Consider the following 15,580-nt stretch of genomic DNA (forward strand, 5'->3'; position numbering starts at 1 on the left):
ATTTTAAAAAATGTTGAATTAATATTTAAATTGGGGTAAAACTACTTTAAATCAGGTGAAATGAGATCTGCGAACGCGCTTACTCGCTGCACGAATGCATAAAGGGGGATGCTGTTCGAGGGTAAGAATCAAAAAGCTATTAAATAGGCCTACATCAAAATGGAAGGACACACCTTGAACCCTGCCAAATGTGTTGCGTTCTTTTCATCTATTGTTGCTATTGGCTTTTTGATTGGTTTCATAGTTATGTTGGCTACACACCAACCTACCATAGCATGCCTTACCCGAAGTCCGTGCCCCACGAATACGGACGTTAACTTACCTGACATACAAGAAAATAATATTGTTATTGAAGACGCAACAACTTATTCGAAAACAATTTCTGAAACCATTTCCCAATCGGAGTCTATAAACTCCCAACCCAATATCACGAGAACTATAATTCCCGTTGAACCCGAAGTCATCATTTCGCACAAAAGCACAATTGATGCATTGGGCATTGCAGCACTTTCGGTTTTATCAGTCTTGTTGATAATCGTTTTCATCTTTTGCTGTAAAGTGTGGCCAGACTGCTGCTATGGTGGCGAGATTTCTGCAATTTTGATATTTTTGATATTTTTGATCTTGATTTTGAACTTGATCTTGAATCCAAACTCAACTTGTTCTTAAAAAAAAGTATTACAAAATAATGTGTCTATAAGGAATTGGAGAAATGGAAGGAATGGAATTGAAAGGAATGGAACGGGACGGAAGGAGAAGGAGAAGGAGAAGGAGAAGGAGAAGAAGAAGAAGAAGAAGAAGAAGAAGAAGAAGAAGAAGAAGGAGAAGGAGGAAAAGGCTCTACAACACGAGTCCCGAATTGCACAGGGAGCCGATCGACCAGGTGATTTGCTTATCCATTTTTTCGCCTTTGGCATTGCTCGGCTACCGGATCATTCAAATGGGAAGCAAATCAGTCGCTCACTTGGTCGAAGAATCTTTTCTAGCGCCACTTTGCGTCGCCATTTTGTACGCCCTGTACTTGATTGTAGCCCATTGGCGATTTCACTGGCCGAAAATGATCCGATTGCGTCAATGGTTTGGATACCCGATTAACGAGGAGGAAGAAGAAGAGGAGGACGTGGTCGATTGGTCCACGTATTTGCAACACGAATACGACCCCATTACTAAAATTCAATCCGAACAATTCTCATACAAAAGTATGGTGTAGTCTAACCGATATGATGATAACAATAAACCGAATAACATTCCATGTCAATATTAGTTTATAGTGTTTATTTTAAAATTAAGCTCGATATTTCTTCCTGCTCGAATGAAAAAGACTTTTGAATGATTAAATATTATACCGTTTGATTATTTCTGTCACTGATGGTGATCTTCAATAGTTCAGATAGGACAGCTCATGTTTGACGAATAATTTGACTAAACATTTGAACGAAACTCGCTGCCTGTTAAAGAGGATATACGTTCCATTGAATTCTGCATATTGGGTTATTGACTAGGAACTCGATTAGTTTCGGTCACATTACAAGGTTTTTAAAAACAGGAAAAAATAAATAAATAAGAATAATGATAGAGAAAATGACATTTAAGTGACTGTGACCAGAAATCGTTTGTGGTGATTAGTAAAAAAAAAAGAAAAAGTGAGTGAGATTATTTCAAATAGGAACCGCCAGTGAGTGCGCCATAAAAAGAAACGAGATTTATAATAGGGGTGAGATCGTGTGTGACATGATGACCTAATAATTATGGAACTGTTAATACAATATAATAATAATATCAATCGTAGGATCCTGGGTGGGTTGTGGGCATAACACACACAAAAACAAACATTGAATTACATGGTTAAGAGGTGACTAGCAATTTCTATTTTTAAAAAAGGACAATTAGGTGGGAGCCTATAATTAAGGAAATCTGAAGTGTCAAACAATAATTTAACTCAACTATATCAATCAGTGAACATATGAAGCAGGACCCGATCCATTTGTCTGCTGCTGGACTGGGCTAGGGGTTTTCGAACTGTGCCGATGGCCGTGCTGCTGCGACGAAGAGGACGGACTGCCACCGGATTCACTTTGGTGATCCATCGACGATCCTGTCGAAGGAGCTGCGGCCGCCAGCATCACCTGTGAAACCCTTCCGCAGATTTTGTGGTGGATCTCCCAATGTTTGTGCTGACAAAACGTGGAGCAATAACGGGCCACGTTGCAGCCGCTGCAGGTCTCGTTGGCCCGTCTCCCGCAATTCCAGCACACTTCCTTATTGGCTGGCGATGATGTTGGATGGTGGTGGTGACTTCCAGCGCCCATCATGGCGTGCTGGCCGAGTGCCGAAAGAGCTTCTTCCGCTCCCTGGCGACGCGCTTCCGCCGCCAATCGCTCGGCTCTGAGTCGCTCGGCCGACAAGGCCCGTTGCAGTTCGGCCATGGCTGCCCGTCTCACGTCGTGAACGGCCTCCTCCGCTTTGCGTTTGACCTGACTGACGCGATCCTCGGTGGCTTTGAGCGTTTGGGCGATCAACTCGCCGGCCTGCCGACGCAATTCCGACGCCTCGTACGTCACTTGCTGATGGTGGATGAGCGACGACGACGATGAAGAATCCCGGCGCTTTTGTTGCTGCACTTGTTTGTCGTTGCTGGCCCGTTGCTGGAGGATGCCCAGCGCCCGTCTCGTCTTTTCCACCATCGACAGGATACAATTCAGCATCTAAACATAATTAAATTTACAATTAATTTACGATTTTGTGAAATAATGTAACGATGGATGAAAGACGGACCGTGTGAATGTTTGCCCATTCCTCGTCGCCTTGTTGCGGTTGAAATGACGTCATCAACGTCGATGGATAAGCAGAAAACGAAGAAGAGGATGAACTTTTGGTCGATGACATTTCCCGATCGTGTTGACGTTGCTGGCCGTTGGTGGCTGGATATTCTTGTTGTTGTTGTGGTTGGCTGTTGCCTTTGGGCGGAATGGGCCAAACGGGCGGATGAGTCGAATACAAGGCGACTCTTTTCCTCGTCTCTTCCACCGCGTCATCTCCTCCCGATCCTCCACCATTTTCCACCAAACTGCGTCATCATCAAATAAACAAGAAAAACGTCAATAATCGCGGACATCATTTTCCCTCCCATCTCTCTCCGGCTGAGTTGCACGCGGAATCACAAACTCGATCAAAATTGAACGATGCAATCCAAGCCAGTGATTGAGCACCACTCCCAATTCCGTTGCTCAATTATTCACATCGGGACACGGGACCAAGTCAACAAGAAGTCCACTCTTCATAAATGATGAGCCTTTTGGGCGTGCTGGATCGTTCGGTTACATCATCAACAATTCAAACAACAGGCGGGAGTCTTCATAATGCACGCTACATCAAGTGTGTCACCAACCTGGCCGAAGCCCGACGTTTCCTCGTATTATTATTGTTGTTGTTGTTGTGCGGTTGTTGCTGCAGTTGCGTGGCCTCCGCCATGATCAGCGATGCAGGAGCAGCCGTGCCACTTCCCCCAGAAGGAGGAGTCCTGGGGCTTCCGTCGGCTCCTACACCTGGTTGGAACACCTGCCAGACGCCGAGTTGGGGCTGGTGCTGCGACGAGGCTGAGGATTCGGTCGAATCTTGGAGCAGCTGACGGTCCAGCGACAGCAGGGCTTTCACATGCTCCTTGACGAAATGCGTCGTCGTCTAGGCAACCGCGGGGATAATAAAAATAAAAATCAAATTACTTGAAATTGACATATTTTTCTTCTTCATTATTAATATTTAAAAAACGTGTAGTGTAAGGCCTATTATACCTGTTGTTGTCCGGAACTGTGCTGGGCCAGCAGACGGACAGGATGAAGTCTGGCAGCCAATTCCCTGCGCAGCCAATTGAGATGTTTGTCCAGCAGAGGCAAGACGAGCGGCCGGAACGGCAGATGGACGAGCTGAGTCATCCGTTGTTGAAATTCCGTCGAATCGATGGCTCCAATCTACTCACGGCCACCCCAAAAAATAAAAGGAAGGGAAATTCAGAATCAGAGAAGAACGAGGCGACTGCTGGATGCAACAGAAAGAGAAAAAAGCCCAGCCGGAAAAAGAAGAAGAAAATAAAAACGGACGGCCTCTGCTGTGACGACGCCGTCCGTCGCCCCTAGAGAGAAAAAGTTGGTGGCGAAACAGATGTTGTTAGCACGTCACCGCTGCTGATCTCGCATCTCCTTAGACTGACTGACTGGCCAACTCTTTTTCCCTTTCCCAGTCTGCACGCAGATAGACTTGTGGGAGGGGGAATTATATTGTAGCGTCGGCACAGACGGGGGTTATAATGGTCGTTGGCCTCTATGGGCGGCCCATAGAGAGAGAGGAAGGAGCCGGGATATATAGCCCCGAGGAATCAGGAGCCTATATAGATGACGACGAATGAAAAGGCAAGAAACGCGGACGGACGGGAATATAAGGAGCAGCAGTTGCGGCCGGATGAACGCAGCTGTTCTTCACTATATCCCACCCTCGGCTCACGATGCCGTACGTGTCAAAATCGGTGGTGTAGGCTCTTTTCCCCCACCCCAAATAACACGAAATTATCCCCAACAGATGGAAAATGTTGATCAAAATGGCGGTTGTTTTCTCGGCGCATTTATGTGAGTTCGTGCAACATTTGGTGATAAAAAGAAATTAAAAAATGAACTGACCAGAAGATCGGTGATGATCTGAAGGGCCCTGTCGCAATGTTGCCGGGAAATGGAGCCGGACAATTTAATGGCGGCCACCAAAATTTGTTTCAAAGGTGTCGTCGTCGTCGCTTCCGCTTCCAGATTCTTGTCGGCTGAAGTGTCCACATCCGAATCGGAAGTGGCTGAACTTCCGGCATGGACAGCAGCAACTTCTTCATCTTCATCTTCTTCGGTTTTGGGCGTCACTGGATGTCTCTTCCGGCTGGGTGGAGTCGTTCCCGTAGTCGTCGTGCTGTGGGGGGAATATCTTCCCGACCGTTTCCTCTTGGTGGCCGAAGATTCTTCTTCCTCGCCACCACTGATGCCGACAGATTCTTCTTCTTCCTGACTCTCTGGCGATAAATTCTCATCCGGCATTCTCTTCTTCTTGATGGCGACCTGTCAGGATCAATCAGCAATCCAATCATTGATCCGTAATTCAAGTTTAAAGTTGAATCGCAGAGACGCTTATGTAAGTACACAGTGGTGTAATAGTGGGGGCTGGCTACTAATAAGTTGCACTGTGGACTCTGCTGCGGTGTGTAAGTAACACATGTGCGATATGCCAGATACTACTCTCTTCTTTTTTCGTTTCCTCTCAACGACAGGGCGGGATGGGTGGTGGCCCAGCTGTTGCGACCGAGCTGCGCCATTCATCCGCCACATGCGCTCAGCGCAAACACATGCTGACATCCCATATGGAGGAGGGGAACAAAAAACGGAGGCATATATATAAAACAGACGGACAGAAAAAAAGAAAAAAAGAATTTTCCACGTCTGTGTGTACACAGCAGACGAATAAAAATAATAAATCGAAATGGTTGGCATCGAGGCCGACCCGCATGATGTGACACCTCTGCTCCACATATCTGACAACCTTTTTATGGCATTGCTTCTCGATTGGGAGCAGATGAAATGGCGACTATTCTTTAAATATCATCGACTTACCTTTTGATGATGAATCAACGGTCAACAACTTGAGAAATTATCCAAATGAATACACGGAGAAATGAGTTTGCCAACGAGTAGTTGTGTCTTTTTCTGACGAGCGTCTTTCCCCAGCAACTGGACGGACGGATGGTCGTAGAGGAACTGCTGGGCTCGGCACCAAATAAGCCCAGCTATAACACACATCTCCTCCACTTTTTAAAAGGAAAGAATTGTGCGGGAGCTGCGCGCGCACCCACCACCGAAAAATTTGGCGATTTTTGGCAAAATGACATTTCTGCTAATGTCTTTGATTTAAAGGCGACCATCATTATTTTTTACGATACATCAACAAAAATAAAAAAAAAGGGAGGATCTGCAAAGGTTTTTGTGTTACATGGGCCCAGTATCAGCCGGCACCAGAAGGTGCCACAGGATCAAAAATAAAAGGGCGGCCGGAATCGTTTTCACAGTATAGTCTCCCGGCCAGAGAAACAAGATGGAAAGCTATATAAGTAATAATAATAATAATAATACGTTGGCCTCTACGTATGGCGGACGTATTTATTTTCTTTCCCGATATTTTTTAAAAAGTTGCCCAGCTGATGAGAGATGAGGGGGAAAAGAAGACGGACAACATATCATCGCCACACAATAATAAGAGTTAGTGATGACGGACCGTTTTTTAAAAAAGCTAGAAATTTCTGATCGACATCATTTTTGGCGGAAATGTACCGACCCCAGCACCGCCTATAGCGGTGGGACCGTGTTTCTAAATTGGTTTGTTTTCCTTCTTCTTCTTTTGTGTGTAGTTGGTCGCTTCTCTTTGGTTTGGTGGGTCGACGACGGCTGTCGGTGTCTTGTCAACGGGACGGACGGACGCCAGGTGGACCAACTGTCGTCGCCATCGTCGCTGCCATGTCACACGACGCGGACAGAAACTCTAAAACTGTTGAGCTCGGGCGTCCGTCAAGGTGTTTGCGTCGCAACTACTACCGCCCATCGTGAACTGATATCATTACGCCGAGCTGAAAAATCCGCACAGCTGCGCCTCCTCTTCATTCCATCCGATCCGAGGCTTAACGCCAATAGAATAGACGCCGGCTGGACGATAATAACCTCCTTCTCATCTGATGCTGATGTAGAGAAAACACAATCGAATCTTCTTGTCGAAACGGCCAGCAGCAGCAACTTTGTCTCTGGCGCGGTTGTGAAACGAGGCAATCGTTCAGCACATCCGAATCCCATCCATCAAAATCGCTCCGCCCCATTCAGATGAAGGACTAGGAGCGTGAGACAACAAACAGCAGCACGTGAACGCCGACTGTGTGCATCTTCTTCTTCTTCCTGCGGCTGCTGCTCGACTCGATTCTCTTTCTCACGAAAAAAACGACGACGAAAGGGGTCCAGTCCCATATCACATGGTGCGATGACGCCGGAACAAGACAGGCCCCCTTCGTGATATCACAAAATAGTCCCGTTCGAGTTTTGGGCGAGGAAAAAATAAGAAAAAGGGTGGGGGGAGGAAATCCTAATGTGGGACAATCCACACGTGTCATATCACATCAGCGGCGGTGGCAACTTGTGTCGTTGTTGTTGTTGCCATCGATCGACAACAACTCATCATCTGAAAAACGAAACGAACATCCCTCACGAACGACAGACACCGTTTGAGCGGAAAGATAAAAAATAACAAAAAGGAATGTGAAGCCGCTTCGATACACTTGGCCTCAGCTGACTAATCAAATGACACCGATAATAATAAGCAACGATACTGAAAACATAGTTACACTCGAGGCGTAACCGCCATGATGGACGCAGGGTCTGCTGGGGGACGTAGATTCGTTTCTACGGGTAGCGGCGGGTAAGCGGCCAATCGATCCGGGGAACGGAAGAAAATAACAGCAACGCACCGCCACGTCACGATCAAGTCTTTATTCAAGCGTTCACACACGACACATACACGCAGCGGCTACCAGTAAGATACTTCACACTGCCGGAGCAACACCCGAGCAGAGGTTTCAACCCCGACAGCAAGAATAAGACTGGTTCATCGTATCGCAGAGGCAAATATTTATATGAACGTAACAAGGTCAAGTAAGGTAGAAATCTCGGTGGGTTTAAGGTGTGAAGAAGGGTAAACTTGGATTTTCAAGGTTTTACAAGGTTAACCTTCGGTTGAAGGCCGTGGGAATTTGGATCGCTCTTGCTCCGTTTATTGGGAATCAGCGGATTCTCACAGGAAGAAGAAATGATTGCCGACAGACATCCAGATTCACATGGGGAGTTTTAGTATGGGGTGGGTGGGGATGTAAACGTAATATCATTGGATCATTCCAGTTTGTTCCCTTTCACAGAGATATTCTTTTTTCCCGGCCAGTCGGTCTGTGTGAGAGAGAAAAGGAGCCGGACTGTTCTGCCGGACTCTTGAGGCACCGTGAAGAAGATGAAATAGTGAGGACGCGGGAGGATTCATAACCTGGGAAAAGCAGAGAGAGAGACGGGACTTATCCCATACAAGAGTTACTACTACAACCTATACATATCCGCACTGTGCAGCTCTACAACAGGCATTGCGGCCACCACACGTATAGGGAGGGCAGGGGGGGATAATAGAATATCTACACCGTCGGCAGATGCCTCCGTTCTCAGCCGAATCGCACCTGGATCGCCCGCGTTCCGTTCCTTTCCCGCACCGCCAACTGCACAGCTTATTATTATTAGAGATACTAGTACTACGACATGCTGCGATAGGTACGTTTAATGGCGCAACGCAGGGACGCGACGACTATTTCGGGTTGAACTGGGCGATGAGAAATCAAATGATAAATCGACTAGAAATAAGAAGAAGAAGGATCCATCATAGCCAGCCGAGATATTTCACTAGTGCCCAGCCCAGTCGTGGACTCTGAGAGTCGTGTCAATCACAGACGAGGGGCAATTCACCCAGGGGAAAAACGTCTGAGAGATTTGAACGTGATAAAAGAAAACAACAACAAGAAAAAGAAGAAGGTGACGGCCGAGTGCTGCAGACAGTTCAACAGTGGTGGTGAACGCTTTTCACAGTAGTATAAGGAAGGGCTCACGCAGGCAGGCAGTCAGCACATCTGGTCGTGACAGAAAGACTACTCGAAAACGTCTGCACAGCCCAGCCCTCCTTCATACACAAACAGCAGCAGCAGAGCTCTAAAGCACAGCAGAGACTGCCCAGCAGCAAATCTCCTTTCCAGTCGCTGCTGCTGCAGCTCCTTCAACGCAGTCTGGAGCCATCACGAATCACGTTTTTCTTTCTTCTCTCTCGATCCTTTCAACTTGGCCTTTCCCTTCTTCTTTATTATTTATTTCATTTTATCCAGAGCTCGGCAGCAGCAGCAGCGGGGGCTTATATTCGCGCTCGTCTTTTTTCATTATCAACACGCCATCACCAAACACCGACCGTGTAACTAGTGTCGTTGACACCCGACCGCCCAGCCGCTCAACAACACTCACGACTCTCAATCTCCCCCGCGTGAACCCGAAATATTAAAAAAAAATATAAAACTTTCTCCCTTTTTTTCTTAGTTAAAAACGCACAAACAAAATAGGGAAATCGGGACTCACCTTCATTCGAACGATCGTATGACTCGGTAAAAACATTCAAGAGTCGATTTTTTGGCGGTCCGTTCACCAGCGAATGCCGACACAAACTGGCGCAAAAAAATTGGGACTCAAATGGACCAAAAAAAGGCGCAGTAGACACGACAGATGTTCATATGGAATCCCCCCCAACCCAACACACACTCGAATCCCATTGTAATATAGGGGTTTAGCGGAGCAAACACAAACTGGAAAGTGGTTTCATGGCCACCTGCCTCCTTCTCTCTAGTCACCCCTTATCATGATGGCCCCTCTTGATCGACGAATCTATTCAATCGTTTCACAATTGTATCACAAGCGCGCGCGTGCACACGTACTAGTAGCAGTACAAATGGGTCAGATGCTTCAGCAGCTAGTTCCTCCTAACCGTTCCAGGTGTTTCCCATTTTCTTTTCTTCCTATCCCAGTTGTGTGTGCTGCATGGCGTTTTTATCAATAACCAAGTGCCATCTGCTCTCCTTCCCCTCCCCTCACCCGTTTTTTGACAGCTGATATTGTCATTTGTGCTCTTTCTAATTCCAATTTTTTTGATTTGTTCCATCTTGTCGTCATTCCAATTTCCGTTTTTTCCTTCGGTTGTTACGCGACGACGTCGTCTGGTCCTTTTCTCAAGTGAATGACGACACCTGCCATCGCCATTTTCTCTCTCCGCCAACAAGAAGAGAAAAATAAAAGTACCGAGCCCCCCCAAAAAAGCAGATGCGCTTTTTCCTATTACTTATTTCCTCGGCTGGCGCGCCCTTCTTATTACCTGCGAATGATGTAGTCGCTCACTCTGTGTATTTATACAGAGACATGCTGATGCGTGTGAATGAATGCAACGGGCGCCCAGCATTGCTGAGAACCTTCTCCTGACTATTTCTTCTTCTTCTTCTCCCGGGATGATCCGTCATCGACGCGTCTCCCACACACTGCAGGCGAGGGCCATTGTGCATGTCCCCCCCCATCGACTCGTGAGAATTCGACAAACGTTTCACGCCACGATCTGTTACCAAGGCGACCACCCACACACACACGCATTCGGAACAAGAAGGTTCTTTTTTTCGTCAAATGGGAGCAATTTTTATTATTCGATTTTCATAGAAAACATCACGATTCACGTTAACTTGCTTCGTTCAGAATGAATCAGACTCGTTCTGGACAATTTCTTTGATGCGGTTCAGCAAATCTTGTTTGACGTCGCTAGGAATCGTGGCTGCATGAAACCAAACAAGGCCAGAATCAACAACAACTAGTCCACGTCAAAAGATAATTGGTAGGTGAGGACTTACCCCGTGCGTGTGGCGTCACCTGTTTGATAATCTCGTCCACGCTGATGTTGTCCAGACCTTGTTCCTGGACGACTTTGCGGCATTCCAGCTTCAGAGCATCTCGCCAACCCGATTTGATCAACTGCTCACGCAGCACGGCTCTTAATCTGTCGATATTCAAATGAATAGAATTACAATAAATTGTCATAGGGTACAGAATGTTTACAAGACACTTTGCCATATTGATGTAAACATCTTAAGCAAAAGTAACAGGCAATTTGGTTAAAGGTGGACTCAACCATAACCAAGCTTTTTCATCTACAAGTTTAATGGCATGTATAGGCCTATTTCTCAAAGTGAGATGTCACTGCGGAATAATATAATCTTTACAATCCGCCAGCATCGTATTACTGTAGAAATGGTCAAGAACATTTAAAAGTAAACAACCAAAGGGATAATGTCAAATGTCACGTAAACAATCCTTAATTTGATTTTAGATTGACTAAGAAATTAAGTAAGCATCGTATACCTTTCTTTGTCTCCTTTTTCCACCAATCTTTGGTTGATGATGGCGTACTCTCTGTCGCTAAAATTAATACAAAAGTATTGTAATTGATTTCATTCTTCTTTACAACTTCATAAATAAATGTATACATGTCAAAACTTACTCATTAGACATTTTAAAACGTTAAAAGCATGAGCTTAGTGAAGAGCGAAACGTCACGGAACGAGATTTCTTTTCTTGAATTTCAATGCACGTCGTCTGCTAATGGTGTTGGCAACATTGTCGGTCAATATGAATTTTAAAAATAATTTACTTCAGAGTTTAAATTAGGCCTTATAAATTAGGAAAATGATAATTTAACGGTATTATAATGTAATTTTCTTAATTTATTTGCGCAGAAATGCCAATAATGCCCAAAGTGTCACACAAGTAAGTTATTGTTTATTGTTGACGGCATCGCTGTCAACGCGACAATAGCAGTAGACGTCAAATTGTTGTTTACGTCAAACAGCATTTAAGTTAGCATTTCCCGAGAACATGTTGTGATTTTAAGTATCCGTTTAAAAACACGCCGAAATGTGGATTATTTTGAGCGCCGTTTTCGTGCAAATAGTCTTTCTTCTTTCAGTGTTTGATATTCATTTCCATTCACCGATAGTCAAGGGAATGACTCCGTATGCTAACCCTATCCCAGCACCGGCCAAAAGATTGGTACTTTTCTCAGCTGATGGATTAAGATTCGACACATTTCTCAGTTACGGCAACGATCGAGAACCAAATGCGAAATTTCTCAGGTTTTATTTTGTATTCAAGAGGGGAAAAACTTCAAATTTAATATGTTGATAATATTTCACTACAGATCAATAGCGAGCAGTAGAGGAAAATGGGGATTGTCCAACACTAGAGTGCCAACCGAATCCCGTCCTGGACATGTAGCCATGATCGCTGGATTGTATGAAGATCCTTCTGCTGTTTTCAGAGTAAATTATAAGAAAACTCGCACTTAAAATAAATTTTGAAAATCCGAATAAAAATGTGATTATTTTTAGGGCTGGAAAGAGAACCCAGTTGAATTTGACTCTGTTTTCAATCAAAGCAGTTACACATTTGGCTGGGGTAGCCCAGATATTCTTTCCATGTTTTCAAAAGGTTTGTAATTTACAGAATTTTCTTAAAGTTTCAAGCAGGAAATTTTAAAAAATATTGATTTCTGCAGGAACAAAGGGTAATGTTATGTCATATACTTATTCGTCCGAGAGTGAACAGTTTACTGGGCATGACGCCTACAAACTAGACGAATGGGTATTTGAACATTTTGAGCGATTCATTAAAATGGCTCCTCATAACGCCACACTTTCGAGCATGTTGCAAGAGCGAAAGTTGATATTTTTCATCCACCTTCTGGGATTGGACACCAACGGCCATACGAACAAACCCCACTCTACGTAATTCCAGCTTCTTTCATTTCATAAGTTTGTATTTTAATTTGCAATTCGTTTAGATTTTATACCGATAATCTTCGGTACGTGGACCAAGGGATTGCCAAAATTGAAGGGTTAATCAACGAATATTTCAAAGACAATCACACTGCCTTTATTTTTACTGCCGATCACGGAATGACCGATTGGGGTACGTTTTCGAATTATAAATCTAAATAAATAAAACTTAACTGACACAAATATCTAATCATAGGATCTCATGGAGCGGGTCATCCGTCCGAAACACAAACCCCGGTAGTGGCATGGGGCGCTGGAATCAATACGAAAAACATTGATGCCATACACTGGGAGAATAACAGAAACGACATGGAACAAGCTGATGTTGCACCTTTGATGGCTGCATTACTGGGAATCAATTTTCCAGTCAATTCTGTGGTAAAAAATGGAAATCATTGTCATTTTCATTAACTAATAACTAACTAATACTTGTTTATCTGCTTAGGGAAAATTACCTTTAGCTTATCTGGCCGACGAAATGCTTTGGAAGTCACACTGTGCCTTAGCCAATGTCCAACAACTGAGCCGATCTTTTCAAGCTCTTTCTCAACGTCAGCAAGACCGGAGTCTTTCGTTGCGGTTCCGGCCTTTCTGGCCGCTGGAATCCAACCAAGTGAGCGCCCATAATCTTCAACAGATTGAAGCGTCAATCCGCTCTGGTTACTACAATGAATCGGTAGGCCTACTAAAGTTTTATTCCATTAAAAAATGTGATTCATCTTTTTGACCATTTTTATTTCAATAGATCCAGCAAAGTCTCAATTTAATGGACCTTTGCCTTCAAGGCATGGATTATTTTTATCGCTACGACGAGTTTCAACTGAAAATGTTTATCACGTTGGCTTACATCGGATGGGCTGGCATCCTCGCCGTGTTTATTATTCAAGAACGACTAGTCACGACATCTAAAAAGAAAACTGGTCATCAGTTCCGGCTAATTGATCAAATCGTTTTCGGATTATCTGTGGTCATCTTCATCGTTCTAACGGGTACATAATAATTATAAATTCCATTTTGTTGGGATGTCATGCCAATTTTTGATTCTTTCAAATTGACAGTGGAGGGAGTCCCGTTTCTCTATTACGCCTATCACTTACTGCCTTTGATGTTGTGGTGGTATTGCTTACGCCAGTCGAAACAAATGCTCCGCCAAACCATCCGTCTAATCCGCATCCGCCATTTTGTATGGGCCACCTTCATTCTCGGTGGACTTGAATTCATTGTGGCCGGGTTCTTTTACCGGTGGTTTCTCTCTGTCGGACTGGTTTTCATGTCACTTTGGCCGCACTGGGACCAACACTCATCCAGCCGATGGCGACACCACGAAACGTTCAAGAGTTTGTGGATGTTCACTTTCCTCATTTTGGCCATGTTTCCCGTCTTTCCTCCTGTCGGAAAACATTCCGTCCCAATCCTCGTGTAAGTTTATGGTTAAAATGGCCTTTTGTATTCTCACTTGACTGATTTGGAATTGAATTGATCAGAGATATCGGAGGAATGATTTTGACGGTCATGGCCTTCTGGAGTTCGTTGGTCATGCACCACGACCGTGATCGAACGGTTCTAGTTTGCTACACGATTGCCATTCCAATCACACTCTACGTCCGCCACAGTGTCAGCGATAGTCTGGTCCAAGGGCAAGGACTCCCAGTACTGGAACAAGCCCTTTCTTGGATTCTTCTCTGTAACACATTTAAATGCCATTTATTCCTAAATTAATCTCTAATCATTTGAAAACTCGTTACAGGTTTGCCATTGACACTGCCTCTAATTGGTCCGTCCTTAGTTTGGCCTCGTTTGATTGGCATCGTCATCACATTGACACCGTCCTTTCTGCTCTTGTCATTGTCTTACGAGGGAATCTTTTTCGCCGTTCTAGTCGTGGCGTTGGCCATTTGGATCAGATTGGAGGCCGCCATTCCGGCCACGGATTCCTTTTGGACTCAACTTCGGCGCTCGTATTTTTTCCTCTTTCTCACGTTTCTCTCGTTCTTTGGACTGGGCAATTTGGCCAGTCTCAACAGTTTCGATCCTAGCAGCGTCCGCTGTTTTGTCACGACCTTCTCACCCTTCACCATGGCCGGCCTTCTCCTGTGGAAGATTACCGTGCCGTTCATTGCCGTCTCGTCGGCCCTTTGGGCAATTACAGTCCAGCACCAACTGTCAATGAAGAATGTTTACCTGATGATTCTGTTGCTATCGGCAGCCATGGCCGTCCAGTTCTTCCACTGGGTGACCTCGCGCGGCAGTTGGCTAGACATTGGCACCTCCCTGTCTCACTACGTTATCGTTCAATTCACCGTTGTCTTTGTGATGCTCCTCCGTTCCGTCGTCCAGTTCCTGACACACGGCCCCATCTATTTCCACGCCACACGACCCACCGCCAGTAAATACGACAAAGACTGAGCTGCCGACGACGACGAGAAGAATGGCACCCATCAAAATCCAGCGAAAATTCTAGTTCCATTTACTCCTCCTCCTTTTGAAATAATTCGCGCACACACAACAATAAAATGGGAAAAATGTTTCGGCCGTCTAATGAGTTGAAACTGGCCAATCCCCATGCCGCAGTTCATTCACCTGCTGCTGTTTCTTTTCTTTGTGATTTCCCTTTCTATTTTTTCCTTGTGGGGTTTCCTCTTTTGTGCGCTATACGTGGGCAGCAGCGGCCGCGCACAGGTATTTTACCTGTCCCCTTTAGGGAGAGATCAGGTGGAGGACACAGTCTTCTCATGTAAAAATATACACGTGGATACAGGGCCACCGAGAGAACCATTCGATTGGTCAGTCAAAAGGCGCTACATTTTCCTTTTGTTGCGGATTATGCCACTGTGTTATCTTTAACCGACTCCTTTCTCTCTCGTGAATTATTCAGCAGAACCGGAGGGTTGGCTTCTTTTATTATTTTAGTGGAGGAACGCATAAAACCTTGGGATTATTAGATTTGAACACGGCAGAGTTCAAACTCGCCAACTCTTTTGGCCGTTGTCTTTCGTGTTCCTCCGCTGTTGAAAATGACCTTGGCATTCATGATATGTTGACTTTGCCATTTGAGGGCATTTCGGGGGGAGAAGA

The 15,580-nt window shown here is 45.1% G+C and overlaps 3 protein-coding genes across 4 annotated transcripts; 1 reads left to right on the forward strand and 2 right to left on the reverse strand.

The window, feature by feature from the left end:
* Window positions 1–1,254: 1,254 nt before the first annotated feature.
* LOC124192957 (protein CBFA2T3-like) lies at window positions 1,255–10,179 on the reverse strand. 2 transcript variants are annotated; one of them, XM_046586549.1, is made up of 6 exons: window positions 9,219–10,179; window positions 4,671–5,090; window positions 3,792–3,968; window positions 3,389–3,681; window positions 2,776–3,067; window positions 1,255–2,705 (listed from the first exon to the last, which is right to left on the reverse strand). In XM_046586549.1, the coding sequence occupies exons 1-6, from the start codon at window positions 9,252–9,254 to the stop codon at window positions 1,953–1,955; spliced, it is 1,971 nt and encodes a 656-aa protein (XP_046442505.1). In that variant the 5' UTR covers window positions 9,255–10,179; the 3' UTR covers window positions 1,255–1,952. The 2 variants fall into 2 exon arrangements, with proteins under 2 accessions (XP_046442505.1, XP_046442507.1); XM_046586551.1 differs by lacking the exon at window positions 9,219–10,179 and adding an exon at window positions 5,640–8,396.
* A 112-nt stretch (window positions 10,180–10,291) lies between these two features.
* Window positions 10,292–11,279, reverse strand: LOC124192958 (transcription and mRNA export factor ENY2-like). Its single transcript, XM_046586552.1, has 4 exons — window positions 11,173–11,279; window positions 11,034–11,090; window positions 10,526–10,671; window positions 10,292–10,449 (listed from the first exon to the last, which is right to left on the reverse strand). Exons 1-4 carry the CDS (start codon window positions 11,181–11,183, stop codon window positions 10,370–10,372), a joined length of 294 nt encoding a protein of 97 aa, XP_046442508.1. The 5' UTR covers window positions 11,184–11,279; the 3' UTR covers window positions 10,292–10,369.
* Window positions 11,280–11,464: 185 nt separating this feature from the next.
* On the forward strand, window positions 11,465–15,084 carry LOC124192961 (GPI ethanolamine phosphate transferase 1-like). The gene is made up of 11 exons (XM_046586555.1): window positions 11,465–11,803; window positions 11,869–11,989; window positions 12,059–12,158; window positions 12,226–12,454; window positions 12,511–12,638; window positions 12,702–12,883; window positions 12,951–13,181; window positions 13,251–13,494; window positions 13,564–13,924; window positions 13,990–14,189; window positions 14,253–15,084. Exons 1-11 carry the CDS (start codon window positions 11,586–11,588, stop codon window positions 14,909–14,911), a joined length of 2,673 nt encoding a protein of 890 aa, XP_046442511.1. The 5' UTR covers window positions 11,465–11,585; the 3' UTR covers window positions 14,912–15,084.
* Window positions 15,085–15,580: the final 496 nt, after the last annotated feature.

Source organism: Daphnia pulex, chromosome 4 (assembly GCF_021134715.1).
Source record: "Daphnia pulex isolate KAP4 chromosome 4, ASM2113471v1".
Classification (NCBI taxonomy): domain Eukaryota; kingdom Metazoa; phylum Arthropoda; class Branchiopoda; order Diplostraca; family Daphniidae; genus Daphnia; species Daphnia pulex.